Raw genomic sequence first — 14,556 nt, forward strand, 5'->3', positions numbered from 1 at the left:
ATCTTATATGCCATGAAATACAATATTTTATTTCTTATCTATGATCTTATATTTAGTAATCAAATGCAAACTTCAATATATGTAAACATACACATTTGATGCTTTATGAGTATTATAAATATTTCTGCATGATCTAAAATCTGTTAACTACATCACATAATATTCTGCAATAATGATCTTCTGCAGCTTGATCTTGTATTTTCACAGCTTCAGATTTTTACAAGGGGTTCTTTGTGTTATCATAAATACATCAAATGAGCATTATGGATATCCAAATTTAATGAAAATATATGGTGAAGTTAAAAGGTTACTATAAACATGTTGCAAAATATTCTGCATTGTTGTTAACAACCTCAATTATGTAGAAATACTGGCAATATTCATATACAGTAATATCAAATGTTTATATACTAATAAATATACTTTTGATGTTATTACATAATATATCCCTTTTTTGATTCCTAAAATGTAAATGATAACTTTAAAAACACTCTCTACAACATTACAGAAATTTGAAAAATTATATTGAATCTTCAAAGCATCGTTCTTTATGGTCTTTAATTTAATATCTATGACCAGAATAACTTTTTAAAGGAGAAAAAAAGTGACTAGATATGAAATCACAAAGTTTACATATTTATAAAGTAGCCAATTTAAATCATTTAATTTGGCAATTTAAAAAAGATGAGAATATTATAAAACTAATAAGCTTAATTATTTTTTCATCATTCAGTTAAAAAATTCTGTTTACAATTTAATCAAAAATATCTGATAGGAACCAATATTATATTTATAAACTCTCAGAAATATGTTACTGTAACAAATTTATGTTCAAATTATTTCATGTTACAAACTACTATTAATTAATAAATTAATAAGCAAAGACCATAAAGAGAATATAATGATGATGTATGTATTGATACTAATGTAAAGGCAATATATATTAAAATTTAAGAAAAATTATGTTAATTAAATCAGAAGAAAAGTTCATTAAAAATTTAATGCTGTTAACTTAGATAATGATTAAACAATAAGTGTTATAATAATATATATATGTATTTTTTATATATGAGAGAGATTTTGTTTTCTTCTGAATGAAATGGATAATGAATACATTCAAACTATAATTCACATAATACTTAATTATAAATTTTTCTGAAATTATAGGTGAAATATTTAAAATGGATAGACTGGTACTGGAATTATAAATTAACACCAAGAGAAAAATGGTGCTTTGTCTTGGAATTTCTGTGTAAAACTGTCATTAATAGCTTTAACTCTTCCCTTTTTGCTTCTTTCGACAATTACAGCTGGCATTTGAACTAACTGAACAGGGGACTTTCCATCTTTAAGTGCTTGAGAAAGATTTAATATCTAAAAGTCAAAGAAATAAAATCTTAAATTATCTAAAGTACTTTATTTTTCAAACAGAAATAACAACAAAAACACTTACTTGACCCCTGACTACTGATGCTTGACGCTCAAAAATTTGACGATCAAATCCTCGATCACTCTGTAATTTATCATAAAATTCCAAAATTATATTAAAACATTACCTTAAAATACATTTACATAATTTATAATAAAAAGATTATAATCACTAATGTGAAGACCATATTGTCATCTAAAGAACAAATCAAAATCTGCAGGGAAGAGTAAAAAGTATTTGGAATACTCTAGAAGTAAAGATCAATCTGGAGCAGAAATTAAAGACTGAAAGTTATAAATTTCTGTAATAGTTGGTATCATGTCTAAATATCAATGCAATAAAGACAGATTTTTAAAGAAACAAAACAGTTTTTAATTTGAGAAATGTTTTCTGGTCCACTAAAATGCTCAGCTTCAGCTTCAAGCTTTAAAAACAAAATAAGAATCAAATGTAAGAATCATGTGACATTTCTTAACGTTTTCAAAGTTTAAAGTTCCTACAAGAAGTTAACCAATCATAGAACTAATTGCTGATATTTAAATAAATTTAAAATGTCTTAAGATAAATAAGATTGATGATAGTCCCTTTTGAAAAATAAATAAGATGTACTTAACAGAATTTATTGAAATTTGAAGTGTAAGTTAAAAAGCTCAAAGACTGAAAATGCTCATTGGGCAAAAATCAACCACAATGCATTCTGACTTCAGATCCAGCAACAATTTCAATATTCAATAAGACCACAAAGAGAAATTTGTGTTGAGATTCTTTTAATAATCAACCAAAACATGATTTGGCAATGAGAAAATGCCATAACATGTTGTGGATGTAATGCAGCCATGATGCAATGTGATAAATATCTGTGCAAAAATAAGTAACAAATTACTTATGTATTTAAAATAAATAAAAAAGAAATGTATTTCTAAGTGATGTAATAAAATAATTGATATTATAAAGTAAATAAATCAAATTATAATCTATATTGAGAATTAAACCATAAAAGGAAGAGCAAGAGTTGAGAGAGAATGTGCTAAATCTGGTCAAGGAAAAAAAAAATAATTCAACATTTTCTGAAGTTGTTATTGGAAGTAATATTGTATTGTAATCAAAGTCCCTGGCACTGACAGAGGATGTGCAACTCCCAGAAATGTCTTAGCTGTTGTTGGCAGAATTGACTCATCAGGTCTTTATCAATTAGGTTAAAAAAAAAAAAAAGGACACCTTGACCCATTTTATGCTTGCAACGAATTTATTGTTGCTGACAGCAACTTCATTGAACCGCAAGACGTATCCTCAACTTTACTAATTTTCTTTCAGTTTCTATATTGTCATCTGGAAAGCAAGCATAGTACAGTCGACCCCCCCTATAACATGGTAGATACATTCTGGTTTTTATGAAATTCATTTTCTACGAGTCCTTAAATACATGAGCCAAACACAGCCCGGCACGTATGCAGTTTACGGACTACAGCTGTTTAAAAAGTTTTCTTCCATAAAATTAATCAATTCTAGACTAATTCGACTCAGCATTTCCAAAATATGTATAATTTTTTGGGAATAATCCATATAAACTATGCTATACACAAAAAATTGTAGGATTACTTACTGAGCGTGCACCATTCGACAACGCCATTGCTTAAGCTTGTTTTCGTCGTGGAGCAGTGCATTGAATGACGCTCGCGTACTTCCTGATAAATTATTTTTCTGCGAAAACTTTGCTGCACTTTGGAAACATCATTAATATAAATATAATTTTTATGGCTGTTAAATAATAAATGGTTTTTAGTAGGTCCGCTGCTCGTTTAAACTCAACGGTTTGTGCAATATCCGCTATTGGTCTAGATTCGACCATTTTTTCACCGTCATATAGGAATCTGAACTATATGAACTCGTTTTATAGGGGGTCTACTGTATTATAAGCTGTCAATGCAAAAGATACTACATTGAGAAAAAGTGTATATGTCTCACCAAAAACAAAGTGCAATTCCAAATATCAAAACAGTTGTTCTTACAAAAATAAATAATTTATGCATAACTAGTTGCAAGGATCCGCTTCGCTGGATTTTTATTTGTTCGTACATTTGTATGTAATATAGCTTTTTATATATATATAAAAGACTGTTTTTCTAAGTAATCTAGAATCTAGCTGCAAGGACCCGCTTCGTTGGGTTTTTATTTGTGGGAAAAAAGTAACGATAGTGAAGATTAAGATAATTACATTATAGCCAATCTTACCCGTTTTCACAAAATGCAAGAATTAGGTCTCACGTTTCCAGAGAATTTTTACATGAGCATAAAAATATGTTCGATTTCCCGCAAAAGCGCAAAAAACCGCCTGTAAATCTTGCATGCCGCTTTATATTAACACTTCCTGGTCCCGATTCTATTTCTGAACGTCTCCTGTTCACGTCCAGTCAAACAAACTATTTTCAACGTTTCTGGAACGTTTACGATCGTTCTATAATCGAACCAATATTCGAATTTTATGTTTGAATTTAATTTGAACAAATTCGAACAATATTCGAATTAAATTCGAACAAAACATTCGAAATAGAAAGCCACTTTCAACCACTTTCAAGCCCATATCTCCCGCACCCTTATAGCTATCGAAACGCAACCCCCCTGGTGCATGAATGGAGACTTGGGGCTACTACCACATACAAACACCATTCACGTGCGATGTTTAGTTTTGGCGGAAAAGTGAAATATAGAGACATACATGTCCATTTTTATATATATATATATAGATTTCCACCAAAGGACCAATTCTGAACAATATTTACTATTAGAAAAATGCTCATCAGTAAAAGTTTCTATCACAAAATGTTGTATGATAAAAAAACCATAAAATAATATATAAAACTCTTCATTTTCTTTTATTATTAACAGTCAAGAAGACAATTTGCTGTCAACTGTTTTGCTTATGAATCCTTGATATTTACATATGATACCTAAAATTTCTTTGCAGATGCAAAGTCAAGTAAAGGAATTTATTTTTCAGTCACTTTGCCAATTGATTGCAAATTTATTTTCAATAATGACACTCCCACAAATAGGCCAATTCCAAACAAATTTTTATATTAATATTAGTTTTAAAAAATGATAAATAGAAGTTTCTATCTTAGAAATTTAAAGCTTAGACATAAGATTAATGAGGCTAACTGTTTATTTTCAGTATAATTGGGCTGCAATTTGAAAACATTGCAACATAAATTTTCACATTGTTCATCTGTCTATCTGTCCTTCCTAAATCTTGAGAATGGAGTTAGAAAAAAGTCAAAACCAGATATGGAAAGCTTAGAGGCAGGAGGCTCCAATCAACTATATACAAACTTCCAGTTTGCACCAGAAGTCATGTTATTTCAATTCAAAAATTTTCCCCCAAACAGACTTAGCAATAGAATTTTGCTGGTCATCTATCTAACAGGGAAAGTATAATATATAGAAGCAAACACTACTAAAAAATTGAGAACATTATGATGAAAAATTGTAGTGTGACATTGTGACAAATGTCACAATAAATAATTGCTCATTCTCAATGTAGATTATTATTTAGAATAAAATGAAATTCTACAGAAATTTGTTATTTATATTTGCACAGATATTTTTATCATAATTTGTTGTAGCTGCATTAATAAATGCCACAATGCATTGTGCATATTTCTGAAAGTGCCATGATGTAAAATTCACATTGTGGCTGGATCTGAGAAATCAGACAATGTTGATCAATTTTTTTTTGCTCAATAAGTGTTTTTGATCTTTAAACCTAACATATATATCCATATAATCATAGGGCTAAAAAAACACAATAAAATATAATAAGAAGTCTTTATTAATAGTAAAAATATCGTCAGCTGTTGTGTGTGTGAATTCCTTATAACTCCTGAAATTTTTGTCCAATCAAGATGAAATTTTGGTTATATTTGTTTGAAGTTCTGATGGAAAGTATATGCTATTTATTTTGCAGAAATATTAGCTATAGAATAAATGTTTTATCAATTTTGGATCAGTGATTGCACTTATGTTGCAGTGACATCAGTGACCTCATTTAGTTTATGTTTGACAATGGAATTTCCCTTAAGTTGCATCTTAAAATATTTTGGCAAATGGCATTTTTTAAACTTACTCCAGTAAATTTATAATTTAAACTTAAAAAAAAAAATAGTTGCACTGTGTCACTTCTACAACAATTAAAAAAAATTTTTTTTTTATAGTGATCATGTGACATTCTATTATCCATTCAAAAGTAATGATCTACCGAGCCTGTTATTTAAAATGTATTATTGTGCATTAATTATGCTTTGACGGTCAGTATAGACTACTTTGTAGAAACATTTAGCTACTCTTCTTGAACTTCTTGAAATCTATACTTCCACACAGAAAGTAGTCTGTCATGCTTGGCAGGGAAATTTCTGGTTTTGATATAACATGATAATGATATATGAAAGAAGGCACTGGAAAGGAATATGAAACCAAGTGAGATGAAGATGTTTTAAGATAGTGTTCAGATTAAGGTATCTTTCCTTGAACACTTCACAGTATCATTTTACTTATTCATTCAAATTTGATTTAAAACTAGTGATAATTAAAAATAATCACATTTAGACTTATGAGTAAAAGAAAAAATTTTTTGTAGTGAAAGTGTCTGTGCCAAAATTAAAGAGAGAAACAAGTATAAATTTCAAAATATGTCATTATTTTCTTTGTTCTTCTGGAATATTATCAATACTATGTTTTTAAACATAATAATATTCCAGAAGTACAAAGAAAAATCATAACATAATATAAATGATTTGAAGTTAAATGATAAAAGGTGACAGAAACAAGTAATTTTATTGTTAAACAATACTTGTTATTGTTTAAAACCTATAAATTATAGTAAAATAAAAGTAGTGTATTCACTACAGGTTCATGTTGAATAAGGCAGAACTTCAGTTAATTAACTGACCTTGTTTGTATTTCTCTGAAAAGGTTTCTCATTCTCTAAATAGTTTGTTCTAATGTGTAATGAAGACACACTTATACACTTATTTGTGTATAAGTGAATCTTAATTTTCCATTTTATTCAAGTGAAATTATGTTCTTCATACCCAAAAAAATCTTCTGTTCTGTGTTAGACATGTTTCTGGCTTGTAGCAAATTTAACAGAAAAATTGCTCCATTCCAGAGTTTTTCCTGTTATGCAGGTTTCTATTTTATGCATGTTTTACTCTATTAGGTAGATTAAAAAAGTAAAATATGTATAGGACATCAAAAGTAGCTGTCTTCACACTCATAAAACATTTTGACAAAGAAATAATTCATTTTAATATCAAATATATGAGGAAAAAAATACTTAATTTTTGAAACCAATTTAGAATCTAAATGATTATAACTTTTTGAATAAAAAAGTTCTTTCCAACTTATCTAGAAGCAACATCAATATGTGTGTTGGTTGACTGTCACATAGTTTGGGTGACTGCAAATATGCATTTAATGTTATACTGTGTTATATTTAATTCAATTTGTTTATTTTCCTGTTTTAATTTATTTTGGTTTTACTTTATTTTATTAATTTTTGAATAATTATAACTTTCCTTGTAACTTTAAAATTTGAAAAAGTTCCAATGCAAAACTGTTCTTTTTTTAATGTATTTGTTCTAACACACTCAATGATTTTCATTGCTAATGATATTCTTGTAAAAGAACAAAAATGTTTCTAAATAAAAAATTTAATTTGGTTTCCAGAAGTTAGCATTTTTCTCATCTATTTAAATATGGTGCAAATTTCAAGTGTTATTTTTATTAATTTTAATATCATACCATCTAATATATCATGTAAACATAAAGCTAATGTAACAAAAATATGCAAAATGACAGATTTATACTGATGACAGCAGTTAAAGTTGGAACCCATACTGTACATGCAAACTATCACGACAAAGATTTTGATCAAGCCCTTTCTTTGCTAATTCCGTTGATGGTCTACTGTTTCTGATGACTTTCTGATGTTCTAAGATGCGAGAATATAACATTCTGGCTGTGACCCCAATGTAGTTAGTTTCTTCTCCTGACAGAGCATGTAGACCATCAACGGAATTAGCAAAAAAAGTTCTTGATCAAAATTATAAGCCACTCTCGGCCCAAACAAAATTACTCACATGTCAAAGATTCATTTTATAGATGATTAAATTATAAAAATTAAAATTATTAACCAAATACATCATACCTTAAACAATTCATACAGATCATCACATAAATCTTCCACAAAATTCATATCTGAAAGCTGTGGTAAAACCAAATCTCTTGTTTCACTAGAAAATGGAATTTTGGCATATGGAAGCCATGCCCAATGATATGGATCTGAAAATAAATTATCATCAGATTAAAAATAAAACTGAAATAAAAATTATAAAAATTTATGCTATTTATGTTTAAATTTTATTGTCATAAATATTAAAAATTTATTACTCATTCAATGAATCTATTGAATAGAATTAATATACAATTTCAAAGAAAAAACTTTTTAAATTGTATTTCAGGAATGTGAATATTAGATACTAATTACGGGTTTCATCTCATTAGGAATTAATTAGAAAAATGGATATTTGTTAGTAAATAATGCTAATTTTTGCTACTTCTTGGAATTTAATAAAACAGAAATGGAAAATTTTAGCAAAATTTTATATTGCATGTGTATATTGTGACAACCTACTCAAATTTGTGCATTTGCAAAACAACCTGTACATACAGTGTCTTTCAAAAAGAATGTTACTAATTTAAATTATTGTAATTATTATCTGAGAACGACAGTTGATCTTAACAGAGCTGCAGACGATATCCACAGGAGCAAAAAAGTCAAAGGAACCATACCTCTACATGTGACCAGATAGAACAGTAATCTTTTGATGTTGAAGGGTGCCCTGACTGTGTTTTAAGTATACATTTTATTTCTGCACGTTTCCATGTTTTGGGGAAATATTGCAGTTCTACACATTTATTGTAGATAACAACCATAGATGATGGTATCGCCCTAAATACCTGCTTAGTTTTGTTGCCTGTTATGCCATCTGGGCCTGAGACCTTTCTCCAGTTAATTTCCTGGAAAAGCTTAGCTATCTCACTAGGACTGAAGTTAGTGTCCAATTCTGTCTTCAGAGCTGGTGGGCACTTTTCCCTCATGGTTGCACAATAGTGATTGTCTGTTTCTGTCTGGTCTGTAGGAAAGAGTAGATAATCAAAAGTCTCTGTAATTGTCTTTGTAAAGTTTCCGTCCCATTTTCTTACTGTGGTTGACTTTTACCTATATATTTTTAAATTGTTACTTAAAGTTTTAAAATTATTATGAGATGGTGAAAAGGCAATTTTGACTTTATGTAACTTTAATTTGAAGGTAAATGACTTATTTTTCTTGTTTTAAGAATTATTATTTTAATAACTAAAAATGACATTTTGTAAAATGGATGTTGTATGCAAAATAAATAATCGCAAAGCTTTATTGCTTAAGTCTAGTTTCCTTTTCTTGTATTTTTTTTTCTTTTGTTGTTGTTTTTTTTTAGTTTTAAATTGAATTTTTTAATAAAGTTTAACATGTAAATAGCTCTTTTTTCAAGTGAAACTTATACAATTTCATCTACAAGTATGGTAATTTGTATTTTTCTACGATATCGAGCGTGATTTATGTCTGTCCTGTCTTTGTTTTTTAATAACAACAACTTTACATTTCTGTATAATATAATATCATATCATTTATAATAAAAAAATAATAGTATAAATGCATTAGATACGCACGCTTTTACAGGAACAATTTCAATATAATAACAGACGGCTAAACCTATTATTTTTGACTTAAAAAACCTAAAAGAAGGATAAAAATAATTTGCAAACATATTTATTATTATGTCGACTGGCAAAATCACCTAAACTTCGAGCTAAAATCTCGAATTACCACATATCAGCCTGGAACTATTACGTAGGGGATAGAANCAGACTGTAAATGTTTTAATTAAAATGTCTTTCATCAAATATGAATATAAAAATTTAAGTGGTGCTAAGTTTTATCCATTATTACTGAACCAAATGAAATATCTCATTTAATCAATTTTTTCTAATAATTATTATGATTAATACAATATGAATATTTCTTAGAAATAAGAATGAAAATTTATATATAAGTCTGAACTTACATGCTCTCCATGAATCTGGATGCTTAAAAGGAAATGCAAGACCATTATCAATAGCTGCTATTTTAATTTCTGGTGGTTTTGATGGACTCCAACTCTGAAAAGGTTTAAAATATACACTTAACTCATATTTCAATTATATCACATATCTTTAGCTGTTATACCAGCTAAGGATAACAGATTTGACATTCTCTAGATTCACATCTAAAATACTACAATATAGAATTAAAGAACACAAGTATGACATCTCTAGAAAGAAATTAACCATGATATTATCGGCCTTTGCTATGTATGAGAGCAACTCAGTACAGTGGAATGGTACTAAGATCATTAGACAGGTCTGCAATAAAAGGGAAGCCAAATGCACCAAGATATTTGAAATATACAAAGCCTCACCTATAGAAAATATGCAGCCAGCATTTCTATTGCATGGAAGTTCACAATTAAGATATAAACATCTACCGAACCCTATGCTTAGCAAACAGACACCCACAATTGCCGTAAATAACCAGGCTATAATTTGGAAATATTAATTATGAGTCACAAATAAATTTGGCACTAGAGGGAGGCATCAGGCCTTTTATTAATAAGAGATGGCACCTAACGCCTCTCTCTGGTGCCAAATTTATTTGTAATTCATAATTAATATTTCCAAATTATAGCCAGATTATTTATGGCAATCATGGGTGTCTATCTGTATGCAATTAAAGGGAAATGCAATAAAAATGGACTTATAAAGTGGTGAAGTAGCAGACTAACAGTGATCACACCTATAGAAATATCCTGCATCATATTTTATTACATACTAGTAGATGAGTTCGGCACTGCTCAGGAAAAAAGTATTGATAGTGAAGATTAAGATTATTAGATTATAGACAATCTTACCCGTTTTATTGCGTGCAAGAATGTCCCTTCTATTCTGAGACTAATTAGAAAATTTGTGGACATCTGCTTACCACACTGGGATAACGATAATTAAGACTCACTGCAACCACTAACCAGTGCATAGTACCACTAAGTGATGAATAAATGTTTTTGTAACTTTTTCTGGGTTCTTCTTCAGGTTTACTAAATTCAAAAAATAAGCTGATTCTTCCAGAATCATTCATAAATATAAATTCAAACATAAAATCGAACATTAAGACGAAGAGTTTGAATAAAGCAAACTTATGCATATGTGCTCTTCATGTCAACTTTATATATAAAATGCTTGTATACATGTGTGCCACATATCATAGGATATATGTGCTATACCAGAAACCTTCGTGCTTTGCAGGAGTGTATTAAACAACTTTCCAAAGTTTCATGGCAATCGGATAAATGGTGTAGTAATGCATGAAGGACAGACAGACATACAGACAGACAGAGAGACATACATTCATTTTTATATATATAGATTTACTGGCAATATGTCTATGCCAATGGTAATATAATTCAACATCATACAAAAGTGTATTTACTTACAATGTAGACAACAAATTTTATATTCTATTTGGAAAGCCCTAAGAAGGATTATGAATGGACCCAAAAACATTTGATAAAAGGAAAGGATTCATGCTGGAGTGAAAAGTTAGTTGGTTGAAATAAATAATTTCTTAACAAGTTAACTTTAAATTATATGACTATCAAACAAGAATACAAATATTTAAGCTTTTAATAATTGCCACTAAATATAATTCTTAAGTTTGAATATAGACAGAAATAAGGTAATGAATGTTTTCAAATTGCATAACTATAAATTATCAAAAATATTTTAAATGAATAGAATTCCAACACCAACTAGGAGACTGGAATCTTATGTGTGGTAATCCCAATACGATTATGTGTTCATTTATAAGGTAACATCATGATGTAATGATAGTACAGGGTGTTTGGAAAGTTACCGCTCACTTTTCTAATCATATTTTTGCATTACTCAAAAGACATGTGGTCCCTATGCTCAGTAGATCTAAATCCACCAGACTTTTATCTGTGGGAAGCAGCAAAATCTGCAGTGTATCAAAATCATCTGCACATGCTGGATGTCTTGAAAGAAGTGATAACAGCATTCATTCAGTCTATTTCAAGCAAGCAACTGATAGTGGTGTTCAGAAACAAAAGGAGCCAAGCCTGTATTGATGCTAATGGGGTCACTTTCAACATTATTTATAATTGTCATTCATTTTTACCTCCTGCATGGTATATTGAAATATATCTGTTAATAAATATATAAGTATATAATGTCTTTTCAAGCACCCTGTATAATGGAATGTTCTCATGTATATTTATATAATTTGATTTGTTACTTTTTAGTTTTGTTTTATTTTTAATCATTCCTGTATCTTACTCTATTTATTTTATTTTTATGTACTTGAAAGTTACTTTACTTAATTTTTCAAAAACATCATTATTCTATTCACACATTCCATCATGGAATATACAGACCTGAAGAAGATCTTGATTTGTAGATTGAAAACATTAGTCAAAGTTTTTTGTTTCACATTAAGCTTCAGTGGAATTGATTAAGACTTTTCAATGAATGTTTATTTTAAATGAAATTATAATGTAAGCATTTCATAAATCACACACACATACAAACTCTCACTTGCTCTTTATGAAGCCTTCTTTATCAACAACAAAGCAACCAATTAATAAGCTTAATCTAATTTGCTTTGTAGGGGCATAATTACATATATTATGTGAAAATGAAAAAACTTTCATTAATCAAGCATTAAATAAAGACAGAGAAGATAAATGGAAAAAAGCAAAAATAATTATGCAGCTAACAAGAACATGTCTGCTAAGAACAGCTAAAGAAATATTAGCTATCATACTAACAGTATAAATTAACAAAACTGGATAGCTGAGTGCCAGAATTCCTTGAAATGTAGCCCAAAATAATTTGGAGTGCATTTTGAGGAATTCTGCTTTATACTTTATAAAACCTATCTTTACAAAACCTGTGAGGTTCTCACCAGACACATGTTTACCTGCAGCATATTCATAATATTCTTAATTAATGAAAATAGCATTCTGTATATGTTACCATATCCCATTTGCTTAATAAATAACATCAGTTAAATGGCATTTGGCATATGTACAGAAATATGTAAATCTTGGATAATTCAAAACTTGATACTTTGAAATCACAATTATTTTGTCTCTTGAATTTCAAAGTAATGAGATTTTTTTGTAGTTGCAAATTTGTCTCCTACAGTTCATTTCAATTGTGAATAAAAAGAAATTAATTGAAAATAACAGAATTTATTTTATTTTAAATAGTCTTCAACAATGAACATTATTATATTAAATTCAGCATATAGGATGACTTTAACTGTATAAAAAAATTTAGCTTTTTGTAATAAGTATCATTTATTTGTCATTTTTATTTTTAGAAAATAACAATATAAACATAAGTACTCTGTAAAAAATTATTAAATTTAAGATTATTTTCAAAATATTTACCTTATTTCCATTTTCTAAATCTGGTTTAACATATTTTATCAACCAATTGTCATTCCCTCTATCTATAATTATATGATTTCAACATATTTCATAATGAATTGGAAACATAAATGGTAAATAAACATGATTTTATTATTCGAGTTTTACCAGTATTTCTTATAATATAATCCAATACTACTAATCGTTCAAACTGTAACTGAAACTGCCTTTGTAAATTTTCTGATAATGGTTCTGATTCAAATTTCCTTAACCAAAAGTCTGCATCTTTGTAACCTTCAACGTATAGTTGAAAAGAACCAACCTAAATAAAGAAAATCGAAAATCAGTAAGCTTATATGATATAATATACCTGAATTGTATATATTTATATAACAAAATTCTTTTACTTACTTTTGGAGGCAGACCTATTCTATGAAAATGCCGACCAACTTTAGGAAATCTTTCTGAAACATTCTTTTTTGTTCTTGCCTTAGCTCTATCAATAGCAGAATAATTAAATGTCTCACTGGCAAGTCTCACTATCTAAAAAAAAAAAAAATAGACAAGATCCACTTATATAAACAAGAAAAAAAATTAAATATCATTATTTATATGTTAAAAAATTAAATTTTTATAGTTTACTTTAGTCTTTGGTACAATGTTGAGCTGCAATTTTTGATCAACCAAAGATGCTCCTGCTTCTGAAAGATAACCTTGATTAGGAACTAAGCAACTTCTTCCAAAACAGCACGGACAACATAATTTATGCATCCATTTGGTCCATTTAGGATTAAGACGGCCATATGGTTCTTCATCTTTGGGTTTAAAGACGCCAATAGTTTTCTAATAAATGAATTTTTGTTAAATATGTTAAATATCTGTTAAACTGTAAAATAAATACATTTCCTTATAATATTAATTTTTAAAATTAACTTAAAAAATTTGTTAGCTTTGAATTTAAGAAATTAATTAATTTGAAAGGAATCTTTAAAAATGTAAATCAGTAAAATAGAATGACTACACCAAATAACAATCCACATTATTTATTATGACATCACCACAATGCCAAGCTGCAATTTTTAATGTATTTATTTTAAAATATATGCTTTCCACCTCAAATTAGTAGTGGCTTGCCCCTGTACATCATACTTTCCTGCTAGCAACAGTCATGCTGGTTGGACTGCAATTTGAAAAAAAATTGTAGACCTATAAATTCCCACTGTCATCCATCAGTCTTTCCTTAATCTCAAGAACAGAATTAGATAGATGAAATCCGAGACCTGATATGTAAACCTTAGGGGCAGGAGGCCCCGAGTGACTATGTATGACCTTCCGGTTTGCACTAGAAGTCACATTATTTCAATTCAAAAGTTTCAGTAGTTAATATTTACTTGCATATAAGATGAGGCTTTCCTTCATTTTTCACTGCTTCAAAAACCTAGGTTGTCCTATACGTGTGAGCAAAAGATTCTTTGTGTTTTTGCACTAATTTCTTGAACTGTGGATAGTTCATGCTGCCATTATAGAAGGTGCTATCGAGGTCAA

General features: G+C 28.7%; 1 protein-coding gene across 3 annotated transcripts in view; it reads right to left on the reverse strand.

Annotated features, from left to right (window-relative positions):
• Positions 1–803: 803 nt before the first annotated feature.
• Positions 804–14,556, reverse strand: part of LOC111624395 (phosphatidylinositol 4-kinase type 2-beta-like) — a 33,430-nt gene continuing 19,677 nt past the window's right edge. For all 3 annotated transcript variants that reach the window (XM_023367227.1, XM_023367226.1, XM_023367225.1), the window contains 8 exons: positions 13,654–13,854; positions 13,423–13,554; positions 13,180–13,333; positions 13,033–13,094; positions 9,592–9,685; positions 7,635–7,768; positions 1,454–1,513; positions 804–1,374 (listed from right to left, as the gene is read on the reverse strand). In XM_023367227.1, coding sequence (XP_023222995.1) covers positions 1,210–1,374; positions 1,454–1,513; positions 7,635–7,768; positions 9,592–9,685; positions 13,033–13,094; positions 13,180–13,333; positions 13,423–13,554; positions 13,654–13,854 — 1,002 coding nt within the window. In that variant the 3' untranslated portion in view covers positions 804–1,209. The remainder of the gene's footprint in view (positions 1,375–1,453; positions 1,514–7,634; positions 7,769–9,591; positions 9,686–13,032; positions 13,095–13,179; positions 13,334–13,422; positions 13,555–13,653; positions 13,855–14,556) is intronic.

Source organism: Centruroides sculpturatus, unplaced genomic scaffold (genome assembly GCF_000671375.1).
Source record: "Centruroides sculpturatus isolate CEXI.00-Female unplaced genomic scaffold, Cexi_2.0 scaffold405, whole genome shotgun sequence".
Taxonomy (NCBI): domain Eukaryota; kingdom Metazoa; phylum Arthropoda; class Arachnida; order Scorpiones; family Buthidae; genus Centruroides; species Centruroides sculpturatus.